Source organism: Coregonus clupeaformis, unplaced genomic scaffold (genome assembly GCF_020615455.1).
Source record: "Coregonus clupeaformis isolate EN_2021a unplaced genomic scaffold, ASM2061545v1 scaf2293, whole genome shotgun sequence".
Lineage (NCBI taxonomy): Eukaryota > Metazoa > Chordata > Actinopteri > Salmoniformes > Salmonidae > Coregonus > Coregonus clupeaformis.
The window spans coordinates 25,785-49,907 of record NW_025535747.1 but is presented as its reverse complement, the minus strand read 5'-3'; the positions used below and the strand labels follow the sequence as shown (position 1 = coordinate 49,907).

Below are 24,123 nucleotides of genomic sequence, written 5' to 3'. Positions count from 1 at the left end.
GTTTACTTTGAGTCTCTTTTTGAATTCTCCTAAACGTACAGTGTTTCTATTTCAGATAATTTCACAATTCCCCCTCTTCTGAGAGAACCCCTCCCACGCAGCTGGTAGAGGAGGAGAGGTGGTAGGAAGAAAGGAGGAAGGGATGACTACAGTTAGTGGGTGGGGGGTTGCCCAATCACAAGCGACATCCTCTTACTATGCAGCTCTATTCACTTTCAACTCACTCACCAACACGGGGAGAGAAAGAAGACAGACAGTATATGGACTTTATGTTTCATCTGTGTGCGTTTCATTACCTGGTTTCATTTGCCACCAAGATGTGTGTAATGTGTCATGTGGTGTCTGGCTTCCATATACAACACCATTACATTGATGTCACTCTGCATCATGGTACAGTAGCTAGACTAGACTTCTGGCTTGATAATGACTGACAGATCATGCCCAGACTCACCTCTCCCCTACCTTCTTGACTGACAGCTGACCAAATGCCAGGATGTATTGATTAAAGACAAAAACAAGAATGAGTCAACATGAAAAACTGACTCAATGCTTATTTACATGTTTTGCTATGAGCGATATGAAAGTTAAAACGCAAATACATTGGCCAAAAAGTCCCTTCCCTTATGGTAAAATGAAATTAAAAAGAATGTATGGGAAACATTGAAATTCTTCAGCATATGAATAGCCTGCATCCTTTTGGAACAGTATAACATTGATACAGTATGCGTGACAAGTTTTTGAACAGCAGTCTCCATGGAATGGATCAGCCCCAGAGACAGTATTTGCATTATTGTAGTCAGTCAGAAGACTCCTGGGATTTCTGGCTAGTTTAGATTTAGAGAAGCACTGGACTCACGTTCATCCAGGGAGCGCGAGGGCTCCGGAAGTGAGGTGGTGGAACATTAAGGACGAAAACATCTGGACTTCATTTGTACACTGGAGAGAGAGAAAAATTCACAATGCACAAATCCTGTAAATCTAATTAGTGACTATGAATAAAGGTAGAGGATTCATCTGAACATTCTAAGTGAAAACCATTAGCCCGCAAATGGGAATGGTGTTCGTTCATATTCTGTAGTAGGACGTTTTTCTACAGTGGTTTTGAGTGGGGTAATGTGTGTGTGACCGGCGCGTAATGTGCGCGCGCCTCCCTGTAGTTGCATAGCCCGTGGAGCTGTTGTTCTCAGAGTTGGAGAAGGGACAATCACACGGACACTGGGAATAGAGTATGAGCCTAACGAAAAGTCTTACGCATTGTCTTTAAAATCTTTTGTATTGGGAATCATTCAGTCTTCGCAGTATATAATTTGATTTCGGATTTTTTTAGGCGGTTGTTCCAGCTATGGATTTACCAATGACTAGACAAGCAACACTGTCCAGTCGTCATCGGAACTTTTGATTGTCCTCATTGCCCTCGACCCAGAAGAAGACCGCGCTCACAAATCAAGTGAACTTTTTGAAAAGGCATTTGATTTGGAGATAGATAGCCACACGATAAAACTTTGTCGACAACAACCACAACTACATAGGCCTACTTTGGTTTTGCTGCACCCGCCGACTTCGCACATGGGGTAAGTGGTTTTATCCATAAACCTACTAGCTAAATTGTACAATTGTGGCGAGTGTACACTCTACACGTGCTGTCGTTGAAAAACAAAGAAACTATCAATCAACGAACAATGTGAAGCGAGTCTGCAACACACGAGGGCGGTTATGAACAGCGCCTACTTTGGGAAAACATAGCCTATTATTTTATATTAGACTACCCAAAGACCAATTGCACTTATTTATTGGCAACCGACTGACATCTAATCACACATGATAGTTTTAGTAACCTTAATGGTATTAGAATTGGGCAGCATGAATGATTATCAGGATGCAGTCAAACGTGTTGAGAGGTTATCTAATATATACACAGTAGATAGTATAAAAGGGAACCACACACAAATTCTAAGAGAAGCTTATGGGTGTCTTGGGTGATGCCTTATCAGTGTTTCTCATGGTTGTAAATTATATGGTTAATCAAACATCCAGAAAATTATCCGTCAATAAATGTATTGTTTTTATTCTCCTATAATGACAGATGTTTTGGAACGCTGTGTTTAATGAGTAAAATTATCCATTAAATATTAACAAGCCACCGTGCCCGCTGCTGGCGGATTCACTGCTGCGCTATGTGTATCGTAGTTTGTCGAGGGGTGGGGTGTGCTCCCCTGGCTCTAGCCTCGCATGGGGGGCTCCTATACGTCTTGTAGCCGTTGCAAGATCCGCTGTTACCCCCTCGGGTGTTGTCGAGGTCCGCTCATCCGTCACTGTAAAGGACGCATTGTCCTGAAAGGATGTATTGATAAGACAAAAGGCTCCATTATACCATCTCACCGGAGCGGAGCTGCTTGGTGGGCGTCCGCGGGTTCGGGGTCCACAGTGCCTGGTCGATTACACCTAATTTCCATTCTAACATGTTTTTAAGTGTTCCAAAATTAATAAAGACTAATGTATTTTTTAGCAACACTGTTCAGTTCCATCTTAAAAGATAAAGAAACTGTTCATAATTCTATTGTAAAAGCTCTGACCTACTTGCCTCACACTTTCACAAACCATTACATTAGGCTATAGAAACCTATTTATAGTTGGCAGCCTAAGTCTCATTGTCATACTGTAAAATACACAATGAGTAACGATAACTTGGCTATATAAACGGGGTATCAGTACAGAGTCGATGTGCAGGGGTACGAGGTAATTGAGGTAGATATGTAGATATAGGTAGGGGTAAAGTGACTAGGCAACAGGATAGATAATAAACAGTAGCAGCAGCATATGTGATGAGTCAAAAGAAAGTGCAAAAGGTGCAGTGCAGATAGTATATATTATTTAGCAGGCTTATGGCTTGGGGGTAGAAGCTGTTTGGGGTCCTTTTGGTTCCATACTTGGTGCATCGGTACCGCTTGGGTGGCTGGAGTCTTAGACAATTTTTAGGGCCTTCCTCTGACACTGCTTGACATAACAGTTTAGTGTGTTGCATATGTGGATTAAGATGTGTGGAACAGGATATGTCACAATTGTCTGGGTTGTCTGGATTGAGGTCAGTGTCGTGTTGTCTATTATGGTGTGTTTATGACCCATTCTGCACCTTGGCCAAGATGAATGAAATGGTGTTTGTTAGGAGCACAGTTTTGGGTCACAATTACAATTAAATGCATAACGCACCCTGCACGTCTCTGCTCTGTGAAAGAATAGCATTATGCAAAAACACCTTACACAGACACCCCCACACAGAATGAGGGTGTCGGTAATCTAGTCATGGGTAAGAGAAACACAGAGATAAGCTGATAAGGAGGAGGAACTAGTGTTTATTACCCTGATTAAAAACACCCATCCATCATTCTCTCTCTCTCTCACTCACTCACTCACTCACTCACTCACACTCACAAAAGTTCAAAAATAATAAAGACATTTCAAGTGTCATTATGTCTATATACAGTGTTGTAATTATGTGCAAATAGTTAAAGTACAAAAAGGAAAATAAATAAACAAATATAGGTTGTATTTACAATGGTGTTTGTTCTTCACTGGTTGCCCTTTTCTTGTGGCAACAGGTCACAAATATTGCTGCTGTGATTGCACACTGTGGTATTTCACCCAATAGATATGGGAGTTTATCCAAATTGGATTTTTTTTCGAATTATTTGTGGGTCTTTGTAATCTGAGGGAAGTATGTGTCTCTAATATGGTCTCTGTAGCTCAATTGGTAGAGCATGGCGCTTGTAACGCCAGGGTAGTGGGTTCCATCCCTGGGACCACCCATACGTAAACATGTATGCGCACATGACTGTAAGTCGCTTTGGATAAAAGCGTCTGCTAAATGGCATATTATTTATTATTATACATTTGGCAGGAAGTTAGGAAGTGCAGCTCAGTTTCCACCTCATTTTGTGGGCAGTGTGCACATAGCCTGTCTTCTCTTGAGAGCCTGGTCTGCCTACGGCAGCCTTTCTCAATAGCAAGGCTATGCTCACTGAGTCTGTACATAGTCAAAGATTTCCTTAAGTTTGGGTCAGTCACAGTGGTCAGGTATTCTGCCACTGTGTACTCTCTGTTTAGGGCCAAATAGCATTCTAGTTTGCTCTATTTTTTTTGTAAGTTCTTTCCAATGTGTCAAGTAATTATCTTTTAGTTTTCTCATTATTTGGTTGGGTCTAATTGTGTTGCTGTCCTGGGGCTCTGTGGGGTCTGTTTGTGTTTGTGAACAGAGCCCCAGGACCAGCATGCTTAGGGGACTCTTCTCCAGGTTCATCTCTCTGTAGGTGATGGCTTTCTTATGGAAGGTTTGGGAATCGCTTCCTTTTAGGTGGTTATAGAATTTAACAGCTCTTTTCTGGATTTTGATCATTAGCGGGTATCGGCCTAATTCTGCTCTGTTTTTTTTACACAGGGATTTTGATCTAATTTGGTGTTTGTCCCATTTTGTGAATTCTTGGTTGGTGAGCGGACCCCAGACCTCACAACCATAAAGGGCAATGGGTTCTATAACTGATTTAAATATTTTTAGCCAGATCCTAATTGGTATGTCGAATTTTATGATCCTTTTGATGGCATAGAAGGCCCTTCTTCAGATAATTCAAAGCCTTGTGGAAGTTACCTGTGGCGCTGATGTTTAAGCCGAGGTATCTATCGTTTTTTATGTGCTCTAGGGCAACGGTGTCTAGATGGATTTTATGGTCCTGGCAACTGGACCTTTTTTGGAACACCATTATTTTTGTCTTACTGAGATTTACTGTCAGGGCCCAGGTCTGACATAATCTGTGCAGAAGACCAAGGTGCTGCTGTAGGCCCTCCTTGGTTGGGGACAGAAGCACCTGATCATCAGCAAACAGTAGACATTTGACTTCAGATTCTAGTAGGGTGAGGCCGGGTGCTGCAGACTGTTCTAGTGCCCTCGCCAATTCGTTGATATATATGTTGAAGAGGGTGGAGCTTAAGCTGCACACTCTCTCTCTCTCTTTCTCTCTCTCTCTCTCCTCAGCTCACTCTCTTCAGTGTGCTGGTCATTAAGCTGAAAGCCTCTCTAAAATGTTAAAAGCTCCTGATGACATTAGCTCATGCCTAACCAATGGCAACAGAGTGCTAAACTAACTGAATGCTCAAATGCACATGGGAGCCACTACAGACACAGAACACCAAATAAAGACGAGCAAACATTTCTCCTTGATAACATCAATTGAGAGGGGTGGTAGGCGGGAGAGGGGGAGGAAGCCGGTACATACACTGAGTATACAAAACATTAAGAACACCTGCTCTTTCCATGACATAGACTGACCAGGTGAATCCAGGTGAAAGCTTATGATCCCTTATTGATGTCACTTGTTAAATCCACTTCAATCAGTGTAGATGAATGGGAGGAGACAGGTTAAACAATAATATGTAAGCCTTGAGACAATTGAGACATGGATTGTGGTCCTCTGTAGCTCAATTGGTAGAGCATGGCGCTTGTAACGCCAGGGTAGTGGGTTCTGATCGGCGGCCGGCCAGCCAACAGGCTGGAGATAGAACCTGATCCAGGCGGCTGGCCGTCTGCATTGGGACCATGTGACCTCACGGCTCATTACACTAGAACAAAACCCGCCACCGCTGACAACCCTCTTCACACACGTTCCCTTCACACACTCTCATCTCTGGCCCAAGTGACAGAGTCCTGGGGTGCTGCTGTTAACAGCTCCAACACACCAGCAGTCAACCAGACAGACATGACAGCAGCATCCACACAGTGTAACCAGGCAGACTTACTGTTAAAAACTAAAAATAGATTTAAAGGGATTCATAGGATCTCTGGCTCTGACACATGTTTTTGGGCTTATCAGTCCATATAGAGTGACTGTAAACTCCATGATGTCAGACTGCTCTCTGGTTAAATCCAGCAGATCATGACATCATCGTGTTGGGGTCAGGAGTTCTCTGGGTGCTGTTACCCACCAAGGCCCCTGCCCTGCTCAGTCACCAGTTCATCCCTCATGAACTGAACACCCCCCATGAGCCTCAGGGTCACCAATGTAATATAACCAAAGCCTATTGAATGGAGGAAGACTGTGAGGAGAAGTAGTGCGTGAGAAATGCAAGTCAAATCAATGGGCGAATAAATAAACCGATGTAGAAAGTAAACGGATGGATAAATAAATGAACGAGAATTCAGCAGTGGGAACTGGACGTGTGGGATTATTTTTGGGCCAGGCTGGGAGCTGGGTCACATGGGGGTTGAAGTCGGAGGCAGATGTGTCAGGGTGTGGGTGGGGTCGTCCCTGAAGGATGCTCAGGTTTCAGCTGCGGCCTGGGAGAGAGAGGCCGCTAATACGAAGCTGTGAGAAGGCTTTTTCCTTGGGGACGCTGAAGCCTCTTTTGTTGTCTACTACACACAACCACTTTTACTTCAGCCATTTCTAAAGGAGTACAAACATCGGAAAGATCAGAGAAGGGAACAACGGATGCCTGCCAAATAGCCAATAGCATTCTGACTTGTACAGACAGGGTAAAAGGAAACAGTCATGGGTCATGTGTCATTCCACTACTTCCAGATAAGAGCAGCAGCACTGACAAAAAATGTATCATACAAATCAATGTGTGTAATGCGTTTGCTCATTTGGTTATGGGCCGGACCGGTCTTTCCTCAATTAAATTAATAGAGCTGCTCTGTGGAGCCAGGGACATCTGGCTGACTGACTTTAGCTGAAAGAGCTCCCCCTTGCCTTTCCTTGGGAGATTCTCAACTGGTTTTGCTAACTCCTTCGTCCTCTCCTCTCCTTTTTCTGAAAAAGGTCAAAGGTAATCGAGGGGAAGGAGAGGAACCAAATGTTCTTGAATTAAATTAGACTCTCCTTCTCCACTCGCGTGTCATCAGGCAAATTACGTTTACAGGGGTGGAATCCCAAAATAAATGTGTGACGTGATCAAAACAAATGTAGTTAGTTGTGCTAGACATGTTATAGATAAAAGGATAAGTAGCGTATCGTTTGTAAATGTGTGCATGCTCTTCTCCTTCGAGAAAACAACAGCTGATTCAAAGGGGGTGTGGTCGGTATTAAAACACTTCTGCGGTGAGGACCAGTGGAGGCTGCTGAGGGAGGACGGCTCATAATAACAGCTGGAACGGAGCGAATGGAATGGCATCAAACACATGGAAACCATCTGTTTGATGTATTTGATACCAATCCACAAATTCTGCTCCAGCCATTACCACGAGCCTGTCCTCCCCAATTAAGGTACCACCAACCTCCTGTGGTGTGGATACCCTTGTGCATCCTCTGTCGAAGTTGGTAATGGAGGAGGGGAGCAGCCTCCTTCGTTCGCCTACTGAAGAATTGACACTCTCCTCGACCACATATCGGTTTCCGGGTCACGGGGAGAGAGGAAGGAGAAGTCAATGAGAGGAAGGTCTTTTGCCCAAATGAGAATCTCTGCTTGCCTGAAAAACACTTTTCCTGGGTGTGGCAGCTGTAGCAAAATACGTGCCTTCTGTTCGCAGGCTGCAGAAGTACAAGCCTTAACAAACAGCCGACAACATGTAGCTTTCTGATACACAGCCAAGAACTGGGAGTGTCTTCGATCAGGAAATATATGGCCTGCTCTGCTTTTTCCCTATTCCCAACCTCTTACACACACACACACACACACATACACAGACACACACACATGAAACTATTTCAAAACATAATCTGTCTAACACACTGTCAGACGTGCTCTTAGGAATACTTTATAAATATTTAGTTGAGCAGACATTTGGAGGAGAGAAAAGGTTTGGGCAATTTCAGTCCAGGATGATGTTTAAATTCCTTACCCAAATCCAACAGCTTTAAAAGGTCATGTTACATCTCTCGTCTTCTCTAATCACTTAACCATAAAAGTATCCATGGTTACGCACCCTAATATCCTCACCAACATACCAGCATGCCTGACATATCATTAAAGGGATTTGGTTCAAATCATCCTGCACAGTTGTGATAAAGGCATGTCTGTATCATACAGTATTTTTAACTTCACTGAGGACCACCCATATATTTAGAGAAACTTTCTGCAAGTCTAAGTAATTAGGCTAAGAAAGGTTATTGGATTGCAATATTGGATCTTTCATCCATGGCACATAGAAGTGTTACAGATCTTTTTGAAACAATGACAAACCATCTCAACATTTTCATTTTTGTTTTGTGGCTTTTGAAGAAGGCGACAACACTTTGAAAACTGTACAGTGTACAAACACTATTCTACTGTGATTTATGGTAGGGAGGGAGTGGAACAAGCTCAGAGCTCCTGCTACAGCTGTACGGTTAATCAATGTGGTCAGATTGTGGTTTCCTGGTGTCTGGTCAATCCCAGTCAGTGGTCATGTTTCAGTGATGTTGGAGCAGGTACACATGGAGATGTGTGGTTTGGAACCCCCCTCCCTCCTCCTCCCCTCTTTTCTGGCAGCCATTGTTATTCTGAGCTGACTTTGTTTGTGCAGCTGAAGAAAATCTGTGCTTCTTCAACCCCCCACAGGGAGAAGGAGGGAGACAAGGAATTGGAGTCAGGCCTTTCAGGATTGTTCAAGTGGGAGCAGCTCAGATGAAAGTTCTTAGAGCAGTGTTGCACCCACTTACTGAGAAGGTCTGTCCCATTAACAACATATTGGAGATACAGCTCTAATGTGTGATTTATGAATAAAGATGGATGTGGCAGACTGACAGACTCTGTATTGGCTGGCCTACTTCCTCAGAAATAGATGGATGACTGTTTACTCTGTAGTGCACTGGCATTGAGTTGTCTCATTTACTTGACTGACATATTGAAATTGGATTTTAAGTGAACTGCACAAAGAAAAACTACACTACAAGTAACTGAACTGGAGTGAGGTCATGCAACAGTTCAGAATGCTTTATAGGAGTTGGCAGATCAATTGGAAATGGACGATGTTTGTCTCAACTAAATGTGACAACAGATCAAATGTTGTAACTCTTGTGAGATCATCTCTCTGCTCCCGGTCAAAGGCAAGTAGCCGTTCCCTCCCTGCCCTCAAACATATCGCTACAGCCCACAGCATGACAGAGTACTGTCAGTCCTGCTCACAATATTACACCATACATACACAAATATACACATATGTATACAACTGTTCCATCAAGGGACTTTTACAGAGGTTGCAAGGCAGTGAAATAGTCATAGCATGGCTCAAAAGCCCCCAAACTCCCAAACCTCTCGGGTTGTTTCCATACAGCTCACTCTGCCTCTGTATGTGGTCTGCTTTTACTGTGTACTGTAAGTTACATGCGTACTTCAGTTTGTGTCCAGTCTCAGGGGGGATTGGCGCTCTTATATGTCAGTGCCAGGGAGGTCTCTGGATGTTGAAATATCCTTGTTGTTTTTCAGGAGACACATTGGCTAGCTCTTGTTAGTATTTTTATGAAAATGTCAATCTGTCTAAAACTTTGTTGAATGTTTGTAGAGAGTGTTCTCTCTCTAGGCAACCATGTATTTTTCTGATATCTGACCCATAATGGAACACATTGTTCCAAACTAAAGGGTTCTGATCCAGACCAACCGATTATGTTCAGGTCCAACAGCAGAACAGAGCTCCTTGGTCCCCCCACTGCTCTGAGTGAGCCAGGATACTGACTTGTCCTGCTGGAACTCTACTGAGCCTTGCGCTGGCATTCATTTCAGTTTCAGAGCTAGATGGAGACAAGCAGACCTCCCGGATGAGTGTAAATCCAACCGAGCCTTGCCTCTGTGGTTTACCAGTGATGTGTGTACATGTCTTAGTGTCGTGAGAACATTAGCATACTGTTAGCTTTTACCACCACGCTTCCTTTGTGACACTAACCACATTTCCATCCACAGTTTTATGCAAGTAAAGTCATACCTTATCAAAATAAATCACGACAGCTATGATGGAAGCAGAAAGTTTTGGTACAATTTTTTAAAATGCAGACAGATCATTTGTTCGTTCCACATGGTGGGATCTTTTTGTGTCTGTAAAATGTATTATGCGAGAAATGGCGGTGGAAACACCTTTTATGCGCAAATATTGATATAATAACCATCATATCAAAGTAAACTCAGAGTCACGCGATGATATGGTGTGTGGTCCTCCCATTACGACTCGGGAAACCATTCAGTTTATTAGGCTACAGATTAAATAAGTTATGGTGAACTTCACAGGGTGGTGAAAGTGCACAGTGATCTTGACGCTCCTTTCCAATAAATGTTGAGGGTCTTATTCTGGTGACATGATTGATGATCAATGCTTGAATACAAATATTCTTTCTCTTATCAATAATAATCTCATCATGTAGACTACCCTACCCACACTGTATCTGCGAGCTGTTGGCTAGAGTGCACGTGCCAAGACTAGAGTAGGAACATTTGCTATTTAACCAGAGAGAGAAATTGTGACAAAACTCTCGGTAGAGTTGAAAATGTAATAGAAATCCATTGAACTTTTAGATTGTTTTTTGCTTGTACCAAATAAAAATGTCATCACGCACTGATTTTTATCCGCAACAAGTCCGTTTGGTTGAAACACACCACTGGTGGGAACATTTGCATATTTTCTTTATACCGATGTTAGACTAGTCGCATGAAACTCTGTCGCCAATTGGATGGAAACCTAGTTACTGTGATCTCTTGAGCAACGTATAACTGCTCAGGATTTTGCGTAATTTTCATGTGAAAGGAATGTTGAAAACCTATGGCGTTAAGACAGCTCAGGGTGTCCAATTGAAACAGTTTCTGCATGGTGCTGCTGATGAGACTTACGAAGAGCCTCAAACCAGAGAGTGGTTCCTTTATATAGAATATGGAGTAATGAGGCCTTAATACGGAACTATAAGAGCATGTCTGCTCCAGATGTGTACTAAATCTAAATACCTTCCTGATGGGGTTTTAATCACCTCTTTGTGCTTTGATCTCTGTGGTAAGTTTTTAAAGTATACCAGAGGAGGAGGGGGCACGCGGATAGAGGGGAGAGAAATGTGGTTCCTTTAAATCAGGGTGCCGGATGAAAGAGAAATATGCAGAAGTGCTACTTAAGAATATGAATAATTTGGCACTGTGCCCTGTGAGACGGGTTGACAGGAATGGTCTGAGGGTGAATGTATTACAGTAATTGCCTCAAAGGTGCCACCCCCTCTGAGGACTTGCCCTTCCCGTTGGGCAGATTGGGAGGGCTGTCGATCATGTGGGCTACCAACCGCTGCCGGGGGCTCCACTGCACGATGCCCCTCTTCACTTGTCCCTTTGTTCCCTCTCCTCTCACTCCAAAAACCCACGAGAGAGAGAGAGCGCACTTTGACTGGACTGAACTGTGCAGACAGACAGAGACTAGACCCCCAAAAGAGTCTGTGCTCAAACTGTCATCTGCGAATGAGGGGAAGGTTAATCCCTAATTACAAGATTACCCGTCATTCTGTTTTATTTTTACACTTCCTAAATAATCTGCCAGCTTCAGCAAGATTTTAACGAACCTCCCAGAATTATGAAATCCCCACACCATACGGACAAGGGGGAGAGGAAGACACATTCTATCTTTGAAGCTAAAAAACATGTGTGCCTTTCCAGGGAAGTAGTCTGCATCTCTGTAAATAAGAGTTCTGTACGTAACAAAAAACAAGTGAATGTCTAGTCACAGTATGTAACACAATATATTTATGTTATTTTTTCTGCATCACTTTAAGTTATGCCTATCTGACTCTGTACTACTATAGCTATGCAGTGATAACGCATTAATGTAAATATGGACTCAATGATCATTACTGGACTAATATTTCACTATAACTAATCTAAACAATAAAGAGCCAGAGAAATGTGAATGTGTATGTCTTGGACATGGTTTGGCAAGTTTACACATAGCAAGCAACAAAGATATTTATCCAGCATGTTTTTTTTCATCTTTCTCCGAATGTGCACTAAGTTCCCCTGTGGAATTCCTCTTAGAGATATTGCAGTCTTCCTACAGTACAAGTCACAGATCGACACAGAAACAGCCTCTCTTCCTCTCACTCCCCCAACCCTCTCTACCCAAAACCACCCCCTCTTTCCCCTCTGGTTTTTTTTCATTTAGCTGCCTGGCGGTCATATGAACAGTGCATGTCTTCCAACAACAGAGCCTCTTCTCTCTTGAGCCTGAGTTTCACTCCCCCACAGTCAGTCAGCCCACGCTGTAGCCAGCTCCACAAAGCCCAGTGCTACAGTACTGTATGTCGAAGGTCAAATCACAGACAGACCAAGTGATTCCCTCTCACTCTCTAGTCCAAAGTCCGGAGACTGCTCGTGAAGATTTCACCACAGCCATTTCCTTTGTTTAGGAAGTTGAGCTCTAAACAGTAGTGAATGTCAGTGTCAAAGAAGATGCATATAGATAAGATTATGCTGGTGGGTCTGTGTGAGTGATAGTATTGATCTTTTGGCATTTTGTATGCGTCTTTGTGTATCTCTGTGTGTCCGGTCCACTAGCAGACAGACATGTTAAACTGTGTGTTGTTGTGTATCGTTTCAGTGTCGGCTGTGTGTGTGTTTATCTTCTGCTGTGGGTTTCATCCCTGGCTGCATGGCTGAGAGGTTGTGGGTGTTATCAGCCTGCCTGTCAACACTGAGCTGTGTAGAGGAGATCACAACAGACAGGAAGAAGGCCACTGGGCCTCACAGATCATCACTGATACCACCACCACCACCACCAACCAACTGCATGACTCATACCCTGACGACTTACCCTGGGTTCATGTAGCAGCTAGTGTTATTTTATGTATGCCTCACAATTGGGTTGTTAATGTTGTTTGTGACAGCATATGGAACTCAAAAACCTATCTATCTATAGTGCATTTGTAAAGTATTCAGACCCCTTGACTTTTTCCACATTTTGTTACGTTACAGCCTTATTCTAAAATTGATTGAATTCTTTTTTCCCCTCATCAATCTACACACAGTACCCCATAATGACAAAGCAAAAATAGGTTTTTAGATATATCACATTTACATAAGTATTCAGACCCTTTACTCAGTACTTTGTTGAAGCACCTTTGGCAGCGATTACAGCCTCAAGTCTTCTTGGGTATGACGCTACAAGCTTGGCACACCTGTATTTGGGGAGTTTCTCCCATTCTTCTCTGCAGATCCTCTCAAGCTCTGTCAGTTTGGATGGGGAGCGTCGCTGCACAGCTATTCTCAGGTCTCTCCAAAGATGTTTGATCGGGTTCAAGTCCGGACTCTGGCTGGGCCACTCAAGGAGATTCAGAGACTTGTTCAGAAGCCACTCCTGCGTTGTCTTGGCTGTGTGCATAGGGTTGTTGTCCTGTTGGAAGTTGAACCTTCGCCCCAGTCTGAGATCCTGAGCGCTCTGGAGCAGGTTTTCATCAAGGATCTCTCTGTACTTTGCTCCGTTCATCTTTCCCTCGATCCTGACTAGCCTCCCAGTCCCTGCCACTGAAAAACATCCCCACAGCATGATGCTTCCACTACCATGCTTCACCGTAGAGATGGTGCCATGTTTCCTCCAGACGTGACACTTGGCATTCAGGTCAAAGAGTTCAATCTTGGTTTCATCAGACCAGATAATTTTGTTTCTCATGGTCTGAGTCCTTTAGGTGCCTTTTGGCAAACTCCAAGTGGGCTGTCATGTGCCTTTTACTGAGGAGTGGCTTCTGTCTGGCCACTGTACCATAAAGGCTTGATTGGTGGAGGGCTGCAGAGATGGTTGTCCTTCTGGAAGGTTTTCCCATCTCCACAGAGGAACTCTGGAGCTCTGTCAGAGTGACCATCGGGTTCTTGGTCACCCCCCTAAGGGTTAGGGTTAGGTTAAGGGTGAAGTTTAAGGTTAGCTAGGATAAGGGTTAAGGTTACGGTTAAAGCTAGGGTTAGAGTTAGTAGATAGTTAGTTTAAATGTTACTGATAGTCTGTAGAGCATCTACAGATGGACTGTGCAAATAAAGGGTTTCTGCTTTTAACCCCCCCTCTGGTCCTGCTGGTTCTGTGAACTTGAATGCTCTGCCTCTGCTTCTGCCTCGCGCTCTTGCTCTGGGAACTGGCTGAGGACGATCAATGCTGCTGTTGCTACAGTGATGGCTGTGAAATCACTTCATGTCATGGATGGAGCCCTGGGGCTCAGGGATGTAGAGAGACACACTGCTGCCACCTGCTATCACCAGCAAATTCAGTCACACTACAGACTGACTGTGAAGCTAAGCTCAGTGTTTGGCTGACTGGCTTGCGGGGGCTGCTTAGTCGTTGTGCTGTGGAGGGCTTGTCCTCTGTACTTTACTTTACTAGTTATATTTTTGACTACTTTTACTTTTACTTCACTACATTCCTAAAGAAAATAATGTACTTTTTTCTCCATACATTTTCTCTGACACCCAAAAGTACTTGTTACATATTGAATGCTTAGCATGACAGGAAAATTGTCATTTTGACCGTTGATATTTCAATTGTATAAATATTAATTGCTAAATGAATGCATTTATTATGTTAAAATAGGTAATAAGAAACCTCAGTACACCAAATGCAAATGATAATCAGTCAGAAAATGTATTGATTTGTCCAGAAGTGCACAGACTGTAAATACTAAAAAAAGATGATAGTGTATTTTTCAAGACTGTAAGACAAGTTGCCTGCCCACCTGGCCCGTCCAAACTACACCTAAACTATATTGAATCTAATTTCACACCTATAATTATTATTATTATTATTATGGACCTCTGTAGGATGATATGGAAGAAGTGCTATTTGGTAAGCTCCTTGCTTCTTTATCAATGATATATCATTATTAACGCAACACAGCAAGATTCATTTCACAGCATGGCGATAGGTATTTGCATTGACAGCGTGCATTGACAAAGAAGCAAGGAGCTTACCAAATAGCACTTCTTCCATATCATCCTACAGAGGTCCATTCTGTGTGTTGTTTTGTTTTACATGTAGCCTACAGGAACATAAACTAATGGAAATGTTATGTTCTTTCAAGTATTTACATTTTGTATTCTGTTACCTAACACCTTCATAAACACAACCAAATTACATTAGCACGACGGGGGGCCCAATGAGGCCAGGTTTTTCTAGTTTAATTGATTTATTAGACTGGTAGCTATTGGTACTCCTCGAGGCCTGGCTATTCTACTGTTAAATATGCATATGGTCATGTTGACCTTCATGTTGACCTTCATGTTGACCTTCAGGATGAAATGCTCAAAGTTTTTGTCTTATGTTATTTATCTGAAAGTTACTGCTAGAGTGTAAAATACACATATTTAGGAAAAGTCAGGTTTAAGGTTTATATTGAAATTAGGTTATTGAAATTACAAAACTGAAAATGGTCAGAATGACTGTCTTGGCAGTTCTAGTGTTGATGTTTCACATTCATTTCCTGTTGTAGGCCTTTCTAAAATAATGTAGTTGTTGCCTACACACTACAGCCTCGTATTATCATAAATGACATCCCTAATTAAAAATGTCTACACAAGAAGGGAATGGGTGTGTGGCAACAACGCACTATAGGCGCGTCCCTCTCCAGAATACGCTCTTTGTTTCACGCTAATTTGTGTGCATTCATTGTTTCATTGTGTGACTTGTTTGCCCTTTGTTTGTTTCCTTTGAACATGTATAGAAGTACCTGGCCTGTGTGCAAATGTAGGCCTATAAAAGTTACCATTTGGGGATGTCTGATAGTAGGCTATTTCTGATTGTCTAAACTCACCACCATGCTGCGGAGATTCTCAAAGTATTTTTTTCGTCACCTCACACAGAAAGCCAACAGAGTGTTGTACATCCATTGCGAATGATGATAGTTCCTCACTGTATTTGAAAAATCTTTCCAACACTCTCCTTCTCGATAGGCTTAAGTAACCTCCGCGCCTAGGTGTGAAATAGCAACATATTGCTGATCCCATAGCTCCAGTGAAAACGTCATGAAATAGGCTACCTGAACACTTCTCCCTTGCCCAAATACAGCTGTGTCTGTTCCGAGCTCATTGGCGCGGGAAACAGTGAGGGCCCAGTTGAAACAAGTTAGTCAACAAGGGTCAGCATCCCTGTGGAATGCTTTCAACACTTTATAGTCCATGACCCGACGAACTGAGGCAGTTCTGGGGACAAAAGGGGGTGCAACTCAATATTAGTGTTCCTAATGTTTTGAACACTCAGGGTACTGTATATGTATGTGTCCATGTGACTGAGTGCAGTTATACAAGACGTTGTTGTGTCTGAGTTATCTCAAACACTGATGTCTAGGTTCAGTGGTTTCCCCTGCAGCAGGAGAAAGTGCTGCAGTGACAGCAGGTGACACTTAGCCTAGCAGGTGGGTAATGGAACAGCTACCTGGGAGGGGAGCAGCAGGCACACACACAGACACACTGCTAATTGGGGCTTATCAGGTGTTGCTGGGAAAGGGAAAACACCACCTGGGGCTTTTGTGAGAGCAGAGCAGGGAGCCATCAGTTGGTCACATGACCGCTGGGCCTGAAGGGGGTGGACCCAGATAATTTTGTCCACCAGCCGGCTCTCTGTCGAACCGTCTGGTTTTACAGCGCCTCAGAACGGGACTTGACTGGAAGTCTATGGCAGGAGCGGAAGAAACAACCGCTGGTTTTAGTTGGCTGATCTCTCCGTCCATCATCATCTAGCATAACCCTTAGAACCTCCCTCCTACATTGAGTAAAGCAAGTGATGTAACCAAGGAAGTGAGTTCGGAAAATCTGAAAGTACGCATCTTAGAAATAGTTTTGACATATAAAATGTATATGACCGAATTCAGAATCAATTGGGCTTCCAAAAATAATATGGTCAATGAGTGAGAACATTTATTTTGATTGCCGATTTTCCCATCTAATACAGCTTGTAGCAGGCTCGCTCCCTCAATTTTAACCACACCCCTTTCAAGTCCCACTTTGTTGCACAGTGTTACCAGGCTCTATGCACCAGCAAGTCGAGCATGAGGAAGCAGAGGATAAGGTTTCGGGACATATTTACTATTCAGACTCCTGAATATTCAGCATGGCTCATTTGAATATCGTACTAAATACACAACAATACGAGACAAACTAGATATGCTACATGGTGACAAACTACATAGCTTTGATAATGACCCCATATCTAGGCTATGCAGCATGAGCATACACGTTTGTTGATGCGTCTTCGGCTCCTCTCTCGATGCAAATGTACTCCCTGAAGCGTTTTTTGATTTCCTGTCTGAATGACACCTGAGAAACATATGTCTGGTGCTTGTCTTCCTGTCTCTCGCTGCTGCCTTTTACCTCTCATTTCCTCTCACTCACTCTCTTTCCATCCATCCATCTATCCATCTCTCTCTCTCTCTCTCCACTCTACACAGACTCTACACACTCACAATGGAGACACCATTCTCCAGCCTGAACTGTATGGCCGAGACCCCTGGTCCTGCAGTAGACCGTTTAACACTAATGTGGGTTAGAGTAGGGCCTTCAGCCATGGAAGTACAGAAGCCTGAGGCTTTAGGTTCTTGCACCAGGGTAAAACCTGTCAATGGAACCACATAAATCTCACATAGCACACAGACTTGTTCTCTCTTTGGATCTAGGCCTACCCCTCAGTGTAATCGAAAATCTCAGTCACTCTCATCACGTCCTGTTGTTGAAGGTAGGGATGGAAGGAAGGAATCGTAGCAGGTGTGTTTTGGTCTTGGTGCTAAGCATGTGTTTATCTGTTATGGCTACAGCAGCGGGGATATGACAGTGACATATGACGGGTCAACACAGTGCACAGCTTTGTCTCGTGCTGTGTGAGGGGCAGGAGCACAGAGCAGTGGAGCAGGAAGTCTGCTGCTCTCGTGTCCTGTCTGTCAGCTAGTTGCCGTGGAGACGTCTGGGCCTGTGTGGCACAGGGCAGGCAGATCAGGGGCGAGACAACAGCACTGCAGGTAAACCAGCCCATCAGGTTTCGCACGCTGTCAAATCCCCTGATCAGAGATGTCATGTGGGACACGCCAAGGTCTCCACGGTGACGCACCGTCTGACGGGGCCTTGAGCTGCCGTCTACGAGCAAAGTCGGAAAACAGTCGGGAAACTCTCCTTAGAAACCTGACTGAAGAGAACTAACTGAAAGATGAGCTGAGAGGAAGGAAGAAGCTCCTTCCAAAACATCACATCATCTCCTCTTGCTCTGTTCAGTCTCAGCAGTTTTTAGAGAGCTGGTTTATATTGACTCCTCCAATAACAACATCATTACCGTCTGCAGTAGTAATGTAACCTAATGTAATTACACTGGTGCGGCTGGCAAAGCCACTCTGCCTCAAGCCCTAATTTCTCTCTAATTATGGGCCCAGGAAACCGGGGGAAGGGCGGAGACCTGATGCTATGATTCTGATAAGGAAATAAGAATATATTAATTGAATTGAATCAACTTTATTGATCACCAGAGGGGACATTGGTTTTGACCCCAGCATAAAATGGGCATACATCAGCACACGTCCAACGGCTAATACAGTTGCAGTGGCCCTATTGGCAGTAGTCTGTCCCGGCAGGGAGTGACTCCAGCATGGCTTGGTGTGGATGTGTTTTTGAGGCTGAAAGGCAGAGCTCCTCCACACTGAAGGAGACTATTGTTCTTTTGTTCCTGCTTGAGGAAACAGCAGAGCATGCTGGTTATTATTGGTAGCCAAGAGCAGCTGTGTGTGCAGCTGGACTCGTGTGCTGCTCTCCTCAGCTCTCTGTGTGTCGAGTATATACACTTAGGTGTGTGTATGTGAAAGAGTGTATAGGGTCTATGTTCAGTACATTTCATTCTTGTGTACAGTGCATGTACAGGCACATGACGTTCAAGCCTTCCATGACGGCTTATATGTGGGGGTCTGTGTGTGCTGGTATCAGTGTGTGTTTTTGTGGGTGTGTGTGCACGAGTGGGTGAGGGGGTGTGTGTGCGTCACAGAGATGTCTCAGATTCCTGCCTTTGTGTCCAGATGCCATTCCACATGGGCACGCCGCACTCTCCACTCTCCCCAGCCCAGTCCCTCTCTCACCCTCACTGAGGTTTGTCCCAGCCCAGTAGATAGGACGGCAGTTAGACTACCTAGCTAGCTACCCAAACCAGCAGTAAAACTGTTTAGAATAGGGAAGGGTAGCAGGCAGAGTGGAGGGGAGTGGTGGAAGCATCAGGATCAGGTTACTATGAGCTGCTCTCCAGAGGCATCTCATTACCGTCAATATATTTAAGAGACCAGCTCAGATTCTAGTTAGCTTTCCAGAACCTTTCCAGAACCTCTTTATACCTCCTTACTGCTGGACAGCTTTTATTTTTGTTTTAACAGACCCTCATTTGCTTTCATAGCTGTTTTGACTTTTGCCTACTGATTCCAAGCTTTCTTTATGGACAAGTGTGTGTGTGTTATTTGCATACATTTGATTTGAAATTAATTATTTAAATTGTATCATTCAAATGAACAAACAAATGTTGCTCAGTCCGGACAACAATGGTGTGACGGAGCAGAGTGTTGACAGCAAAGTGCTTAGAAATGGTGAGCGGAATATCCTCGGTAGACAGACAGACCTAGCTGCTATCTGTTCTGACCTGACAGAGCATTAGGTCCTGAGGCTACAGCCTACAGGTGATCTCTGTCTGCAGAAATATCTTGGCTACTGTTCTGGAAGAAAAATGTCTGTTTCCTATTTTTCCTCGTACTGATTTCCTAGGAATTACAGTTCCAGATTGGTCAAAGAGTGTAACTCTTCATGATAGGTTATTCTGATGACGTAAACCTTGCCCTGGAGTCTCTAAGCTCAACTAATACACTATCTCTACTGCCATTCCAATCCTGTTGCACAGACAAAAGGAGCAGTACACAGTGTCTGCCTGTGTGGGTGTTTAGCTGGAGATGTAGCAAAGGGACACAGTACACAGTGTATTTGCAGCAGCAGCAGCACATGTGGTCACACACGGTCCTCTCTGTGTAATGCTCAGGGGAGAGTTGTGCCTAAAGGCAGATGCCAGGTCCACAGGCCAAAGCAGGCACTATGGCAGGAAGAACCAGTCACACACACGTCACACATAACTGCTCTGATTTGTGTCTTAAGCAAGTCTGACCTTTTATAAACTATTTCACTGTAACACAGACCAACTCATTCCTGTATGTCTCCCCTAGATGAGTTGACACTTGAATTAACCCTTTTCCCTCTTTAAAATGTGTTTTTAAAGGGAAATGTTTTAAATGTTCAACTTCATATTCACTATCTCCAGCACCACCCTCAACATATGTGAAAATTGTGCATTTCTATGTTTTGTAGTAAAAAAAGTTTTTCCAATGACATCATCAACCAATTAATAGACAATTAGTAGGCAATGCCTACTCATAATTGGTTAAAATCACACGATGCACACCGATGATGTCCATTATGTGCCCTGTTAGTAATCCTGACCATGTCTCTCTGTTTCTCTGCAGGTGACCCAACGAGGCTTCCTGGGCCACTGAGACGTGATTCTGGGACGGGCACAGTCTCTCCCTCAGCCTTCCTGCCCTGCGTCCTGCCCCTGTCTCCCAGACGTCTCCTCTTGAGAGAATGACCATCGGCCCAGACCAGCTCTACCGCCACCATACCACTGTGTGAATGACTCTTTGCCGAAAAGCCACCGTGCTCTGCCACCCCGTCGTTGCCATGAAGAGCAAGTATTCCCAGTACTACAACCGGACCCTGATCCATACCCACTATGTGTTTGCCAAGGACATGACCTCGGAGGAGCTGGAGGAGCGCACGAAGGGGAAGGCCCAGCTCAGCTCCCTCAACATCGTCTTTGTCATCATCTGCAGCATCATCATTCTGGAGAACCTGCTAGTGCTCATTGCCGTATTCCGCAACAAGAAGTTTCACTCCGCCATGTTCTTCTTCATCGGGAACCTAGCCTTCTCCGACCTGCTGGCCGGCTCCGCCTACATCGCCAACATCTTCCTATCAGGGCCAAGGACCTTTGAGTTGGTGCCGGTGCAGTGGTTCATCCGGGAGGGCACGGCCTTTATAGCGCTGGCCGCCTCCGTCTTCAGCCTGCTGGCCATCGCCATCGAGCGCTACATCGCCATCACCAAGGTCAAGGTGTACGGCTCCAACAGGACGTGTCGTATGTTCCTGCTGATCGGGGCGTGCTGGGTCACCTCCATCCTCCTGGGGGGCCTGCCTATTATTGGCTGGAACTGCATCAACAACCTGCCTGAGTGCTCAGCCTTGCTGCCTCTCTACTCCAAGAAGTACATCCTGTTCGTGGTCACCATCTTCAGCATCATCCTGCTCTCTATCGGCATCCTTTACGTGCGCATCTACCTGATCGTGCGCTCCAGCCACCAGGAGGCCACCAACTCTCCGGCCTACGCCCTGCTGAAGACAGTCACCATCGTGCTGGGCGTCTTCATCGTGTGCTGGCTGCCCGCCTTCACTGTCCTCCTCCTGGACACCTCCTGCCGCCGGCCGGACTGCCCCGTCCTCTCCAAGGCAGACATCTTCTTCGGCATCGCCACGCTTAACTCAGCACTCAACCCGCTGATCTACACGCTACGCAGCAAGGACATGAGGAAAGAGTTCCTCCGTGTGCTGTGCTGCTGGGGGCTGCTGACCAGCGGGCGCCCCACCGACCGATGCCTGGTGCCCCTCAAGAGCTCCAGCTCTATGGAGCACTGCACCAACAAACACGAACACCAGACCACACCCATAATGCAGGCAGAGTGCACCACCTGTGTCTGACTCAATGCTATAATCACACAGTGTGTGTTTCTGAATGTGAATGCGTTTGTGTGCGTGCGTGTCTGAGAGACTGGGTGTGTGAGAGGGATAGTGTGTGTGATGGGGCTGTGTGCAGGTGAGGAGACTTAAAGATGAAAGCACACCTGTGAACCCTCAACCCCCATCCCCACTCCAGACCTGTGACACAGAAGACTGTTTGTCTGGAGAGATGTCACAACATAGTTGACTCTCATTACAGTCATACCTGTGTCAATTCACAATCAGCATTCAACCGATTCACCACAAGAGCGTGATAACACAATCATCCTCGAGTGAATTCACTATTATGCAATGAATTCACAATCGTAGCTGAGACTTTTTTTTTTTTTTTTTTACAATGTTTTAGTTTTTTTCTTAGGGACTCTCAACTATCACAGAGTGAAGTCACAATCTTTGTTGAGACTCTTATTGAAAGCCAAATCCACAGACACCATTTAAATAATACATCATCGTGATGCTGAGTTGTTGTTGGGGTGTTTTACAGCTCCCTGATAATGGAAAGCTTTCAAATATTGCACTTTGTAGACATGTAAGCATTGTGTGATTATTCATGCTGTCACCCTCTTGAAAGGTTCAACCACAGAAGCCTCCCTGAGTGAATTATATATGTATCCATACATACAATACTCATAGGCCATTGCTCATATAGAGAGACGGGAGGCACCCAGGCAGTGACTAGTCCACAACTCAGTACTGCGCTCCACGCAGGCCAAAACCCTTACAAGTACCCCTCTAAACCAGGGCTATATATCCTCATATATAAAACATGCATAGATCCCTTTGATTAACTGCAAAAACAAAAGTACTCTGCTTACGTATATTGCATGACATTCTAACTCCTTTGTAAGAACTAATGTGTATTGGTGTACTCCAGTAAGTTCAGCTTGATCATTAACATGCTTTCCCTCTCTCTCTCTCTCTGCCCACTTTTTAATCTGTCCCTCTCGCTTTTACTGTTGTCTTTTGTAACTAAAGTTTCCTAAGAGGAAGGCCCAAACAGAAAACACATTTCCTGAAGTGAGAAGGCACTGATAAATTTCACTCAATGACAGCTACCCAGCAGCCCATAACCAACAGGACTGTTGTCATAACGATGTTGTAGCAACACCGTGGCAGAGTGTGCTTTCTGTTAATATTGGGCCTTGCTCCAGGGGAATGGGCCTGAATGTAAGTATGAAGTGTTTGGAGCGAGACCGCTCTATTTTTCGACAGTATTATTGATCATTGACTTGTCATTGACGTGCAGAGAGTGGGATTAAACAGGGTAGGTCAATCTCACTGTGATGTCTTAAAAACAGACCACAACAAATAACAGCAACATCACCACCAAGCCAGTCCAGGTAGAATGGTTGAAAAGCAGTACAGTCCTGTTCAACACAGGAAGACATGGGATTATTCCGGAGTAGACACGTCTTCATCTTCCCCAATCCCAATAATGCCCCTCCATAAACGAGAGAAGATCCAGTTTCAAGGGGAGCGGGGTATTCTCTTAGACACCTAAATAAGCTCTACTTCCTCTAACCACAGGAAGTCCTGTGTTTCATAAATCGGTTCCTGTTGTTCAAGATTAACCTCATCTGCCTTTGTCCAGACACACACTCACTCACACTTGGCCACGCCTCTTCATATTTCCATGCAGGTTTTTACAGCCTGCTAGTTAGACAGCCAGCCCTAGCCTGGAATCCAAACTGCTATGCTCTGTTACACAATTGTTTCACTTCACAATAAACTGAGAATATAAATGTAGATTCCAGGCTAGGCCAGACCGGTAGGAATAGTGAAAGCACTTTGGCAGCTTCCATATTGCCTGATTGCCTGCTCTCTCCCGGGTTTTAAAAGACAGAGATGTGTTTTAGGCTGTGCAGACATACCTATCACTTCATTCATGTGTTGCCTAACCCTGTATAATTTTTATAAATATATGAATAACTATGTATGTAAGTATGTACAGTATGTATGTATGTATGAACTGTGTTCATGTATGGAATGTCTTGTGTGCAATAGCTTTGTGTGTCCAGTAGCACGCTACCTGTGTCAGACCGGTACATCTTAAACACTAATAGTGGTACATAATTTGTTTTTTCTTAAATGCATTCCTTTTTATAAAATAAATTAAATATCAAAAGAATCCAATGTGTTTTGTGTGTGTGTGTTTTTTTAATCAAGTGAATGTGTGCACACAATAGTTCATATTTGTGCATGTATTGTATGTGGAAAAATGCTTACGGGGTTGAATTAACTGTCCATCCACATGTCCTGATACGCTTCACTTTCCAGGCCTATTGCCATCTTACAAAATCCCACATGGCTGCATGAGGTGTAATCGAAAACTGATATTTAATCCAAACATGCTCCAACAAAGTCTAAAAAATACTTGTT

General features: G+C 44.2%; 1 protein-coding gene across 1 annotated transcript; it reads left to right on the top strand.

The window, feature by feature from the left end:
- Positions 1-841: 841 nt before the first annotated feature.
- On the top strand, positions 842-23,871 carry s1pr2 (sphingosine-1-phosphate receptor 2). Its single transcript, XM_041879693.2, has 2 exons — positions 842-1,571; positions 20,418-23,871. Exon 2 carries the CDS (start codon positions 20,584-20,586, stop codon positions 21,703-21,705), a length of 1,122 nt encoding a protein of 373 aa, XP_041735627.2. The 5' UTR covers positions 842-1,571; positions 20,418-20,583; the 3' UTR covers positions 21,706-23,871.
- The last annotated feature ends 252 nt before the right edge of the window (positions 23,872-24,123 follow it).

What these genes read in the sequence shown, in the direction of transcription:
- s1pr2 (XM_041879693.2), top strand. Translation starts at nt 20,584, where the DNA reads ATGACTCTTTGCCGAAAAGCCACCGTGCTCTGCCACCCCGTCGTTGCC.